Source organism: Pectinophora gossypiella, chromosome 20 (genome assembly GCF_024362695.1).
Source record: "Pectinophora gossypiella chromosome 20, ilPecGoss1.1, whole genome shotgun sequence".
Classification (NCBI taxonomy): Eukaryota; Metazoa; Arthropoda; class Insecta; order Lepidoptera; family Gelechiidae; genus Pectinophora; species Pectinophora gossypiella.
Genome location: NC_065423.1, coordinates 10,692,387 through 10,706,479, shown reverse-complemented (window position 1 = coordinate 10,706,479; position 14,093 = coordinate 10,692,387). Strand labels below are relative to the sequence as shown.

The following is a 14,093-nucleotide window of genomic DNA, read 5'->3' as shown; positions in this document are numbered from 1 at the left end:
CACAGCAACCGCGCCGCGTGCAGCGCGAATTATATAGAGATTCGACCAATAGACGCAGCGAATTGTGAATGCTACCTACACAGATAAACGTCGTTCTCCTATTGGTTGAAGACCTCCATATAATTCTCGCCGCGCCAGGTGCGGTTGCTTTACCGCGGGGACAGAAGTTTTACTCGTACGTTCATAGCGGGTTTCGACCAACAGTCCAGATGTGTGTTTGTCGACTAAACAGCATTCGTTGGTGTGTATCACGTCGTACGCGATAGAGTAATCCGTGCAGACACTGCAGCATGGAAGTAAATGTACCTACCGATTCTGAAATTAAAGTTGAATAAAGTTAATGTATTTTTTTTGCCTACAGGTGATCGCAACGGCGCAGGACCATGTTTGGGCGATTCGGGCGGAGGCCTGTACCTTCTAGAGGGTGGACGTTGGAGGCTCCGGGGCATAGTCTCGCTGTCCCTCCGCCCTAAGTCCGGGGACAACTCCTGCAACCTCTCCGAGTACATCGTGTTTACTGATTCCGCAAAATACCATGGGTGGATACAAAATGTTATGTATTCCACGTAGAAAATAGAAATATTGTATTTATTATAAAATATACTTATCAACCGATAAATTCCTCGATAAATTGCATACTTATTTATGTACATGTGCAGGTGCGGATCCAGCTTTATGTAAGGGGGAGTCACCAGGTCACAGACAACATAGATAGGTTAGGCTACGGAGATCCGTAGAGAATTATATTCATGGGTCATCCCAACCTGTCGTCCGGGGGGAGGGGGGGGGTCATGACCCCATGCCCATGAACACGTGACAGTATGTATATTATTTCTCGGGGCATCTTTATAGCATAAAGAAAAATATTACCTACTGCGTATAGATTGGTAACTCTCCCCCCGCGCCAATTTCTATTGAGTGCCGACTAGATTTACCTCACCCCCTCTGGACCTTGCTTTAGTAGTCTAAGAGTCCGCTAAGAGGTAAGAGACGCGCACGGAGTCTGCCTCGCTCGCACTTACGCGATACGGCGGCACACGTTAAGAATGAACTTTTCGTATAGTATGAGTGCGCTTAAAGCAGTGGTGGCCCTAGCAAAATATTTAGTTGATGCGTAACCTGAAAGTGGCGCCCCTCAGCCCATCAAAATACCCCCCCCCCCCTCCCCATTTGCTCCCCTCCAGATACGGGGCTGCTGGCCAGGGTGGACCAGTCTTGTTGATTTTGGCGCCCCCTTATTTCGGCGTCCGGTGCGGTCGCACCGCTCGCACTGCCCTAAGGCCGCCACTAGCTTAAATGACGACAAAAGTTGTATATAATTTGAATAATAAATAAATATTAGAATTAAAGTGTATTTAGGTAAGTAGTTACAAAATGAATTATTTTTTAGAATTATCTCATACATATATTTATCATTTAAGAAACTATGTACTTAGAAGTTATAAGTAAATGAAGACAAATAAAATAACTTTAAATAAAAATATTCCAAGGAGTTTTACTTTAGCTTATACATATATGCCTGCATACTTATATCACCAACTTACGATCCTCAAGTCAGGCGGTCGTAAGCATTGATATTTTCTTTATACCTAATGAATAATTATACCAAGCAAGTACTCAATAATTTTAAATGAACACTACCTATTACTTATTCACCTATAAAATTCAAATTATAAATATATAAGTAAACTTGATACTCGCTTAGAGTCATGTTCATCCAAAAGGCAAAACCTAGAACGGTGCAATGGCTTGTTTATAGGATCGAAGTGAAAATAACAGCCTGCTCTGCCTGCTAGGCATCAGGCTGTGAAGACGATTTCGGTATAATTTCTAAACGAAAAAATAGGTACAAAAAATTATGAACGTTATTTTGTATTGCCATTTAAAATACTATTATGTCATCATTTGAATGATATCAAAAGACAATAATGCTTTAAATAATTTGTTTATTTATAGTAATAAAAATAGAGCTCAATAAATTCTGTAGAAATTGAGAATTGTAGAAATGGCGATTGTTTTAGTAGATTTTAGTTTTTATATTGGCAACATTAATAATGGACGTCGTTGCTTTATAAAATAAGAATTTTGTTTCGGCATTTGTTAAATATCCAGTACAAAAATGTTTTTATTATAAATCGTAAAGTTTTAAAACACTGATGAAGTAGAAAATGGTAACGCTTGCTGACGATATAGAAACTTTATCATTGCAAGAGCCAATTTTCAAGGATGTTAAATATTACATCTCTGGCGATGTTTCCGAAAAGGTTTGTTTTTGTTAATTTTTTCATGTTTTATTGTAATAAACAAGTCGCCATTCCAAGTAACCAGTTTGTGTTGTGTGGTGATTGCAGATTATGCACCTTCTGCAGTCGGGAGGAGCGGAAAGTACGAAATATTTCTCTGACTATGTCACGCATTTAATTTGTGGTCAAAATGCGACAGATACGGATCTAGAAGAAGCTCAGGATGTGTATCAAATACCGGCTGTGAGCGAGAGTTGGGTGCTCGCATGCGTGCGGTTGAAAAGATTGGCGAACCCCAGTCCATACTTTCCTAACAAGAACAAGATCTTTTCGAATGTCGTGGCTACTGTGGCAAAAGTGAGTGCGTCGGACGCCAAGACGCTATTTGCTTTGATCACGTATCATGGTGGTAAAGTCAAGTTAAACTTGGACTCTCAGTGTACTCACCTGATCTGTGGCTCTGCCTCTGGCAAGAAGTACAGTGCAGCACTGTCCCTGCCTTCGTCTAGAATAAAGATTGTCACTCCTGACTGGGTGCTAGAAAGCTTGCGGGCTCGGATACAAGCCGTGACAGATATATTCCATCCTAAGTTGTTAATAGTGCCCTTGAAGATGGACCGCATCAGTACTATTACTGGATTCGATTTTGAAGAAAGTATTGCTAAGAATGAAGTCCCTACTCAGAATTTAGCTGAGAATAAAGATGAGAGCACACAAGCTCTGTTAGATAAACTCAAACAAAGGATGCCGTGGAATCACCCACCTTCATCTGCCAATACTGTTGCAACATCAGCTGTTAGTTCTATGGGCTACACTACATCTTCTATACCAACTACTACAGTCATGAGTAAATCTGGGCCCCAAGGTATTGTGACACAAAATATACAACTGCAAAGTAGCCAGGCCAATTCTCCAATGATGCAGAAATTTGTTCAGAATACAGCAGTCTCACAGGCTGCCATGAATATACAGAACCAGCAAGTCAATATTCAACAACAGCAACAGGCATACAATCAGGGCCAACAACAACAACAACAGCAGCAGCAACAACAACCACATGGTCTATCAGCTATACAGATACAACAACAAAAGCTACTTCAACAACACAATCTTAGAATGCAGATGTTACAGCAACAAAATAAGCTTGGAAATCAGCAAAACCAACAGTTTAGCCAACCAAATACATCGGTTGCACAAATAAATCAGAATATATCTGGTCAAATTCAACAACATATTCAACAACAGCAACAAAATCAGCACCATTTGCAGCAGAATCAGAATATAAACCAGTCTCCAAATACATCAATGAGCTCAGCTCAACAACAAATTGAAAACATCAGCCAAATGTTGAGTCAAAGTGCTAATAACTTACAACAACAACAGCTGAATCAACAGAATTTGGCAATGAAACAAAGTTTAAGTCTGAGTCAACAAACTGCTTCACAAGCAGTTCAGAATATAGCTCAACAACTTGCTCAATCGACTCAAAACTTACAGCAAAGTTTGAACGCTAAACTCAATCAAAACATAGGTCAAGCACAAGTCATCAACCAACAAATAATAAGTTCTGGGCAGCAAATGAATTCACAGAATCAGGGAATGTTACAACAGCAAACTGTCCAGTCTCTGACCAATCAACAACAGAATATAAACATGGGTATTGTGACCTCACAAGCCCAGTCTGGTCAACAAGTCCAGATCAATCAACTCGTAGGGAATTCAGGACAGCAAAATGTCATTGGCCAACAGATTCAGTCCGTTCAACAGAGTATGCAAGGACAGCAGGGATCTAATGTCCCTGTGCAAGGAACTTGGAGACAACAAAACATACAAATGGTTCAGGGACAACATCAGATCATCAGAAGTCCATTAGTCCAGACCAGAGCTCCTCAAAATCAAGTAATATTGCAGCAACAAATCATGCAAACCCAACAACAGGCTCTGATCAACAATCAGCAACCACAGTTGAGTCCTCAACATGCGATTCAGCAGACTTCACAGCAAATTCTCCAGCAATCCATTGGGTCTCAGGGACAAACTATAAGTCAGACTCATCATCAGATACTGGTACAGAAGCAGCAGTTGCTGAACAGCTCTGGACAACAGCAAATAGTGCAAGCTCCTCAGCAAGTGTTGATCAACCAACATACTGGGCAACAGCAGATTTTGGTGCATGGAAACCAGCAGGTTACTTTACAAGGAGGCCAGCAGATTGTATCTCAAAGTCAAATAGTGCACCAAGGGGGACAGATAGTGAACCAGGGGGGTCAGCAGATAATAACTCAGGGGACTCAGCAGGTGTTGACTCAGGGTGGCCAGCATGTGATTACGCAGCAGGGGCAGCAGCATCAGGTTGTGATAGCGCAGTCGTCACAGCAGATAGTGACACAGTCTGGGCAGCAGATAATCGGGCAGGCTGTGGCGGGGAACCAGCAGGTGTTGACGCAGGTGCCTCAGTCGCCGCAGCCGCAGCAGTTGTCAGCCGGGGGCGGCATCCAGCAGATCATCACGCACGGCGGCGGCCAGCAGATCGTGTCGCCCGGAGGACAACAGATCGTGCAAGGACAGAACGTGTCCTGGCAGCAACAGCAGTATCTGCAGCAGAGACAGCAGATCGCTCAGCCGGGAGCTGTGGGACCAAGGGTATGAGGCTTTTTGTATAACTGAATTTACGCAATACAATAGTAGTTGAGAAGTATCGAGAATTATACATTGCCTTGTTTCAACACACACTCACAAACTCACGCCCGCAATCCCTAATCGGGTGGGCAGAGCCACAAGTAATCAAATACAACTTGCAGCCACTGTTGATAGGATGTCGTAAGCTGGATATGATGAACCTTATGGTGATAAGGGATCAGCCTATCGCCCATAACATTAGTCCATCATGTTAGAGGACACAACCCCTCTGTCGGTTTTTACGACATACTCAGGAAGACAAGCAGCTGAACGTTTTCTATGTTTTTTAATTGGTTTTAGATACTTTATCAATCATTAGTAGTAATTAATAAGTACATAATTTTCAATTATTTTTATTTATTTAGATGACCAACAGCTTATAAATCAAAACATTTAAAAAAGGTCTTTAAACAACCAACTTTACTTATTAAAAGATTACCCTTAATAATAAGTTAGCTGTCTTCACATCACTAATTTAAAAGCCACACTCTTGTCGGTATAGCATTCTCCATGCTACTTTTTAGGGAAAAATATGGCAGTGGTTTCCCTCTTGCCTTCCGCCCCGCTGTACTCTGTCTGACGCTAGTGGGATGGCGCCCAGAGTAGTTTATTTGAAAGCCGTACTAGGACTCCTGTCCTCAGCCTCTGAATAGTACTGACAGTTACTGCTGAGTTAGCTGTACAGGATTTTGCGATGGATGTACCTGTGACTATCCTAATTGGGATAAAGTCATGAGCTTATGTGTTATTTCACGCTGTGATTTGTGTCAGGTGTCGTGGGCGGGCGGCGGCGGCGCGCGGCAACTGATCCACCTGGACGCGCAGACGCACGCGCAGCTGCAGCAGATGGACCCGCAGCAGCGCGCCATGTTCGTGGCGCAGCTGCAGAAACGACGGCAGCTCTCCATACAGCGCGCCGCTGCGCTCGCGCAACAGGTAAGAGTAGGAATTATACTTAAGATTTAACTTTTTTCGTACAAATCGTATAAGCTCCTATTGAGGATATTATTCAAAAAATTTTGGTCCTCTGGTGTCAGGGTTATTACTGAGCCACCAAAGGTCCCTGACATGGCTCATGTAGCAATTATGCACTTACATCAGTAAGTAGTAACTGGCACCAAAAGCCATATTTTGGTGTGACTACTTTCGTATACTTTCGCAAAATTAGAAAAAAATAAGTTGTCTTGTACTTTTAAATTGTTTGTCAAACATATGTGCCTTTTTCAGAATCATAAAATCTCGTAGGCTATACTTACTTGGTCATAATGTCTTAAAAATAATCTTATTTGTCAAATAAAAAACATAAACAGCCTATACTATATACGTCTTTCTGCTGGGCACAGGCCTCCCCTCAATCAACCGGAGGGGGTATGGAGCATAGTCCACCCACCCTGCTCCAATGTGGGTCAAATAGAAATAGAGTCAATTGGGTAGTTTCCTAGGTCAAAGATAAATTATGAAATTCTTATTACTAAATAAAGACAGATCTAAAGGTGACAAAAAATGGTTTTTTTTTGTTATATTTAACTTATTTTTTATTAATAAAGAAAATGTAATAATAAGTGCGACATTTAGTCACGTTTTTCTATGACGTCACAGGTTGGTTTTTCATACAAATTCCATAGTAATTTCGTGATTTCACGTTTAGTAAAAAGTAACTGATTTGACTAGTTGGAAACCAGCCTATAGTTTTGTGAAAATTTTAAACGATGTTATTGGTGATAGTTCCTGCAAACACCATCTAAGTTTATTTTAAGTTATACCTGTTATTTTCTTATCCGCCGAAAAGGAAAGGGACGGGTAATCGACAAACATAAAATTTATGGAACACACGTCAATTTTTATTCATTTATTTACTCATTCTTCCTAAAATTAAGAGCTGTCAATCATCCGTCCCTTTCCTTTTCGGCGGATAAGAAAATGACAGGCATAACTTAAAGTAAAATTAGGAGGTGTCTGCAGAAATCGGGGACATTGCCTTGTATATATATGTGTGTGGCATCCTTTTATAATAAACAATTTCTATTCTGTTCTTTTCAAATGATATATTGATTTGACCAGTTGAAAACTAGTCTACTCCAACATTGTTTCCAACCTCAGCAGCCAGGCGTGGTAGCAGGCTCCCCGGGGGCGGCGCCGCAGCCCGGGGCTCCGCAGAGCGTGACGTTCATCCGCGGGCAGCTGCCGCCCGGCCTCACGCAGCAGCAGCAGGTGCAGTGGCTGCAGCAGCAGGGGGCGCGCGCCGTCACCGCCGCTGCGCCCGCGCAGCCCCCCCACTCGCCAGGTAATATAATCATATAAATAAAAAGATCATACATTCATACATTGATATATGAGGAGCTCGGTGATGTAGCGGTAAACGCGCTCGGTCTGCGATTGTTGAAGTTAAGCAACTTTCGCAAAGGCCGGTCATGGGATGGGTGACCACAAAAAAAAGAAAGTTTTCATCTCGAGCTCTTCCGTGCTTCGGAAGGCACGCTAAGCCGTTGGTCCCGGCTGCATTAGCAGTCGTTAATAACTACCAATCCGCACTGGGCCCGCGTGGTGGTTTAAGGTCCGATCTCCCTATCCATCCATAAGGAAGGCCCGTGCCCCAGCAGTCGGGACGTTAATGGACTGGTGATGATAAGGAGATCATAATGAATACCTACAGAGGTGATGATGCTCATAACCCTGACATCAGGGTTGATGAGCTTGATTGTTGTTCTCTCAACCACATGAGAGAATAAGAATGTAAAGCATCACGCCTGCATTTTCAAAGGAGTAGGCAGGGGTGTATAGTATTACAACAAATCCTGGAAATTACTTGATATCAATTATTTGTGATCCTAACATGAATTTTCAATTCATAATGTCGAATTTAGTTTAGAGCCCGGGTCGGGATTCGAACCCGTGACACCACGATGTACTTGCAAGTTACGTGTTCTCCGATCAGCGGAGCTGGGAAGGCCCCATCAAAACATTTCATCTAAAAAGCAACCTCAACCTCATCAACCCTGGTGTCAGGGTTATATTCAGCCGCCAAAGGCCCCTGACATGGCTCACGTAACGACTACTTACTTACATAAGTAAATAGTAACCGGGACCAACGGCTTAACGTGCTTTCCGAAGCACGTTATACGCACGCACGTTGGTACTCCACCTCACAACCCACACGATAGAAGAAGAAGACCTAAAAAAACAATATTGCTATTTGACATTTGTTTTGCATTGCGCACTTTTATATGCGCAAATGTCAATTTTTTTTTTTTTTGTGATTTGCTTTGATGTGGCCTTTTTAGCCCTGTGGCTGTCACAGAGTCAGCAAGAAGAATAATAAGCAAATAGCCTGGACGTCCTGCGCGTAACAGCCTCCGTGGTCTAGTGGTTAGAGCGTTAGGCTCACGATCTGCAGGTCCGGGTTCTATTCCCGATGGGGACATTGTCGAAATCACTTTGTGAGACTGTCCTTTGTTTGGTAAGGACTTTTCAGGCTTGAATCACCTGATTCTCCGAAAAAGTAAGATGATTCCGTGCTTCGGAGGGCACGTTAAGCCGTTGGTCCCGGCTACTAGCCGTAAAAATCACCACCAACCCGCAGTGGAGCAGCGTGGTGGAGTATGCTCCATACCCCCTCCGGTTGATTGAGGGGAGTCCTGTGCCCAGCAGTGGGACGTTATGGGTGAATCTCAAAATTTCAAGTTTGGTGGCGAAATTTCATATTATTTTTTCGTGAAAAATTGGGTTCCGACATGAAAAAGATCCAAAAGGATCCTCGGTTCCGACATGAAAAAGGAATTTTTCAATTCCCAATTTTCCCAATTTCCCCAATTTTCTCCACCAAACTTGACACATTTTGATATTCACCCTTATATAGGCTGTTTATGTATGTTATGTAGCCTGGACGTCAATGCTTATTTCCCAATCGGCAACATACACTCAGGCGCCGTATACATCCAGATGGAGCTCATACATAGTAATGTATGTGACGCTTTTTGTCCAACATTATAATTTCAAAACGTTCACTATAGCACATGCGGTGCGAATAGGCTACTTGACAACCCAGTCAAATGGGACACTTTTTACGAAACGTCAAAACTAAAGTTCTTTTTAGAGTTTTTATAGAAATACTGTCCTGTCCTGAGGAGCTCGGTGGCGCAGCGGTAAACGCGCTCGGTCTGCGATTGTTGAAGTTAAGCAACTTTCGCAAAGGCCGGTCATAGGATGGGTAACCACAAAAAAAAAGTTTTCATCTCGAGCTCCTCCGTGCTTCGGAAAGCACGTTAAGCCGTTGGTCCCGGCTGCATTAGCAGTCGTTAATAACCAACAATCAATCCGCACTGGGCCCGCGTGATGGTTTAAGGCCCGATCTCCCTATCCATCCATAGGGAAGGCCCGTGCCCCAGCAGTGGGGACGTTATGGGCTGATGATGATGACTGTCCTGTAACGCGATGAATACAAGCGGTCAAATATACTCATTGTTCCTTAATTCATAAATAAAATTCCGTAATTCGAAAAGTAAAATGAGATTTTTGATCATCATAGTCTGGTTTCTATTTCTAGATTAGTATTTTATAATTTATCTTTGACCCAGTCAAATACCGTATTGGTCAAATGGCTACGAAGCGTCCTATGCTGGCGGGCGAATAAAAAACTTAGAATGTCTCCAAATATATTCAGCTGCTCATGGGATTGTGTCTAACGAGATGGATCATTAGATTATTTTTTATTTGACAGATTTGGAAGTCTGTTTAATTTTTTAAATTACTTTTTTATACACTCCCAAGTCAACATAGAAGCTATTTTGCGAACGTCCAGAAATAGTTTTGAGAATAGATCCTTTATCTACTCAACCGACAAACGGTCATTTTACAGTTTACTCACTATAGCTAAGCCTAAGCCATCTGCTGTATAAATTCAGTGATTTGTTCCCCCAGAAACAAGTGCCCTGAAGAGCATTCTCGAAGTTTATAACAAAGTTTTTAAAAGCAACAAAGTTTATTAATATTATTGTGTAGTGTTTATAAAATGTTGTTAGTGACGTAGACTTGAAATGAATACTCTAGAGGACTTCGAAGTTTTAGAACGTAAGCTTTACATGTTTTTTGAGTTTCAAATTGCGTAGTGTTGTCAAAGATAAATTATGAAATTCTGATTACTAAATAATAACTAAAAGTGACGAAAAACATTTTCTTTGTTCTATTGAATTTATTTATGAATTTTAATTTAGAAAAACGTAACATAAGTCCGATATTTTATCACGTTTTTCTATGACGTCACAGGTTGCTTTTTCATACAAATTCCATAGTTATTTCGTGTTTTGACGTTTAGTAAAGAGTAACAGATTTGACTAGTTGGAAACTATCCTATTGGGTGTATTTATTATTTAAAGATGTATTTGCTGGAAAGGTTAGTGTACTCGTATTGTAAGCGCCTTTTTGAAGTCACATTCGGAATCCAGTTAAAAACTTGTGGTTGGTTTCAATTTTTCCCGAAATGAAATATCAGTGTGTTTATGTATGTTCATATGTATCATAATTTAATTAAAACTTATAATGAGCCATTAACAAACATATTCGTTAAGCCTTTGGTCCCGGATACTATATGTAGTCGTTGCATGAGTGAAGTCAGGCGTCTTCACTAGTAACCCTGACACCAGGGTTGATGAGGTCGGTAATCCACCTCACGACCCACACGATAGAAGATTAGAACTTATTAAACCAGGTGTAATGTGTTTTACTGTAGCTGTATACAGGTTAGTGACATCGTAACGACAACTTTGAGAGATGATTTAGACCATGATCAAGTGGAATTTTACGTCGCAAAAGTATGGAACTCAAAGTAATTTAAAAAAAAGAACACATGAATTTTCTGATAGAATTTTACTTTTGCGACGGATAATTCCACTTGACATTAACTCAGAATCATCCCCCTCAGTATTCGTTACGATGTGACTAACGCCCTGTATTGTATGTTATTGCAGTGGGCGGGTCTCCGGCAGCGGTGGGCGGGGCCTCCGAGGGCGGTCTGCAGCAGCTGCAGTTGCAGCGGCAGCAACAGTACCAGCGCCTGCAACAGCTGCAAGCGCAGCGCGACCACGCCACCATACACCACCAGCAGGCTAAACCTGTGAGACCATTTTCACGTGACTTACTGTCAGTTAGGTCCTGTGCCGAAGTTTTTCTTGCAGATTCTTTTCCCCGGCTATACAGGTTGTGAGAAGCTGCTGTAATTTTAGGCCGAGGAGACGTTCGTTATGTAAAAAAAATAACTATCCTACTGAATAAAGATATTTTTGAATTTGACATTAACTTAAAATAGTGTTGCCTGATTAAATCGATTATTTTCTAAGCCCCTTAATAATATAAATATCGATATGCCTGTCGATACTATCGATTATTAAATAATGAGCGACTCTCCAGGCGACGTTCCCCAATAAGAATACAGATAGCGCTGTACAGATTTCCCTTCGTTTAACCTTCTAATTTCATGGATAACACGCCATCACACATTTGACATTTGCATCTGTTTTTTTTTACCTTTGACCCTTGTTATCACACCGAGGCACAACACATCTTCCACCCATTATTATTCTGATAAAAATTAAGAAAAGCGATATAGTATCTGACCCAAACATCGAGCAACAATTATTTTTATATATGCCTCTGTCATTAGATTATATTTTTGAAAAATGGTCTGTGTACATATCGGCGCATCGAAAACATCGTATGATTTTGCACGTGCACTGCCGATCGAAGCAAACAAATGCGTCACTCGCCCCACTCGCCCCACTACAACCCCTGCTATTTAATGGACGGCAACAGCGCGCGCGCGCCATTCGTTCGATAACGTTCGTAGTGAACGCTTCTATTTTTCTATATTTAATCTTTGAATTGTAATTTGATTATTTTGTAATTGTTTATTATTATTATTAAATAAATTATCAAGATGGAGAATAATGGTTTTGATGGTGAGAACTCCCCTGTTATTACATCAGAAGACGGGACGAATCAACGCCACCAACCAACTGCCGGAACAAGTGCTACAACCCTGGCACTTTTAGCCAACACATTCAAGGACACGATGACAGAGATGATGAGTCAGTTAACACAAGATAATCAGGCAACTCTTTCCGAACTTATAAAATTATTACGACCGCAAGAGAGTCGCCCGGTGCGTATTTCCGACATCTACTTCCCTACTTTTGATCCAGATAAAGGAACTGACGTAAGAGAGTGGGTTGAATTAATAACCAGAACGCAGGAGGAATATAAACTAAAAGACCATGAAGTTCGGCTTAAAGCGGCTGGCGTAGTAAAGGGTAGAGCGCAGTTATGGGCCGATGATTGCCTACTCAGAACAACTACATGGGCCGAGATGAAAGAGGATATGATACAAACTTTCGAACCGGAATCCAGGTATTTTTCACAAGTTCTTAAATTTAGAAGATATTCTGTCGACGATGCTGCAGACATTCCTGAATACATATCTAATGTTTGGAAGATGTTTAAGAAGATTGTAAAACCAGACCCTACAGAAGAAGATGCTGTAGAATTTGTTATCGGAAGCATTGCAGATGACACACTTCGCACCGAACTATTAAATAGCAAATCTAAAACAGTTCCAGAATTAATAGCTATTGCAAAGACAATGCGTAAGCGTAAAAGTCCAACTCCTCGAGATTCCATCCCAAACAAGAAGATCAGAACTGATGATAAGCCAAATGCAGAGTGTTTTGTCTGCGGAAGACCAGGTCACAGAGCTCGATGGTGCAAACTAAATGCAGTTAACTTAAAGAAACAAACATCAACGGAGGTAACATCGGACAAGGATAAGCAGAAAGAATGTTCGTATTGTAACATTCCCGGACACACGTATCAAACTTGTTTCAAGAGGATGTTTGCTGAAAGACGAAACGCTGAAAAGAACGTCAACATGTGTCAAAACGGTGAGGATGATTCAAATATTATTTCTGTCACAATTAATAATAAACATTTTAAAGCTTTATTCGATACCGGTGCAGATTGTTCTCTAGTAAAAGAATCGACAGCCTTATCTTTACCTGGGAAAAGAACGAGTAGGATGACCCACTTGAAAGGAATAGGCCCGACGCCCACCATATCTCTGTACCAGATAACTACAGTATGCTCTGTAGACGGCGTTAGCCTCGACATCGATTTCCATGTCGTCTTGGATCATGAGTTACCTACTGACATTCTTATTGGAAAAGAGGTATTGAGAATTCCAGGAATTGAAGTCACATTTACAAACAATGGTATTACAGTTAGCAGAAATGACCATCAAGAAGAAATAACAATATGCCAATGCTCTTCATCAGCCATTAACACGGATATAACTAATGAAGAAGATTTAAGCAACCTGAAGGAATTGCTGGACAAGTACAACAGTTCGTTCTCAGAAGGGGTACCGGAATCTAGAATATCAACGGGTGAGCTCATTATTCGACTGAAAAATCCAGACAAAATAGTTAACCGCCGACCGTACAGACTAGCACCAGTAGAACGTGAAAAAGTCCAAAAGATGATTAAAGAACTTCAAGACAAAAAGATAATACGGGAAAGTAACTCTCCTTTTGCAAGTCCAATTATCATGGTAAAGAAGAAAAATGGTGAAGATCGGTTATGTGTGGATTACAGAGACTTGAATTCTAATACTGTGAGAGATCATTATCCTCTTCCATTGATTTCCGAACAGCTGGATGCATTATCAGAAGCGAAATATTTTACGTGCTTGGATATGGCAGCAGGATTTCACCAAATCCCAATTTCTCCCGACTCCATTGAAAAAACTGCTTTCATCACTCCCGATGGACAGTATGAATACTTGACGATGCCATTCGGTTTAACCAATGCTCCATCAGTGTATCAAAGGGCAATAAACAAGGCTTTAGGGGATTTAAGAGGCAAAGAGGCTCTGGTATACATGGATGATGTACTAATACCTAGTAAAACCATTTCTGAAGGTATTCGTAAGCTAGAGAAGGTCTTAAAAGCCCTCACTGAAGCAGGGTTTGCAATTAACATCAAAAAATGCTCGTTCATGAGGACCTCCATAGAATATCTAGGATTTATAGTAAGCGATGGAAAGATAAGGCCTAGTCCATCTAAAGTTGAAGCTCTGGCTCGATCTCCACCACCAACAAACGTCAGGCAGCTGAGACAATTCAACGG

At 41.4% G+C, this 14,093-nt stretch overlaps 2 protein-coding genes across 6 annotated transcripts in view; both read left to right on the top strand.

Moving 5' to 3' along the window:
• The window catches only part of LOC126376242 (serine protease gd-like), a 115,090-nt gene extending 114,361 nt beyond the window's left edge, over positions 1–729 (top strand). For all 4 annotated transcript variants that reach the window (XM_050023532.1, XM_050023531.1, XM_050023528.1 and 1 more), the window contains exon 9: positions 362–729. In XM_050023532.1, the coding sequence (XP_049879489.1) occupies positions 362–570 (209 nt within the window). In that variant the 3' untranslated portion in view covers positions 571–729. The remainder of the gene's footprint in view (positions 1–361) is intronic.
• Positions 730–2,059: 1,330 nt separating this feature from the next.
• LOC126376190 (PAX-interacting protein 1) overlaps positions 2,060–14,093 on the top strand; it is a 28,736-nt gene continuing 16,702 nt past the window's right edge. Inside the window, exons 1-5 of one of the 2 annotated variants that reach the window (XM_050023413.1) lie at positions 2,060–2,264; positions 2,352–4,886; positions 5,694–5,858; positions 7,026–7,206; positions 10,886–11,031. In XM_050023413.1, coding sequence (XP_049879370.1) covers positions 2,169–2,264; positions 2,352–4,886; positions 5,694–5,858; positions 7,026–7,206; positions 10,886–11,031 — 3,123 coding nt within the window. In that variant the 5' untranslated portion in view covers positions 2,060–2,168. Of the gene's footprint in view, positions 2,265–2,351; positions 4,887–5,693; positions 5,859–7,022; positions 7,207–10,885; positions 11,032–14,093 lie in introns of both variants that reach the window. The other variant, XM_050023412.1, reaches the window with a different exon arrangement.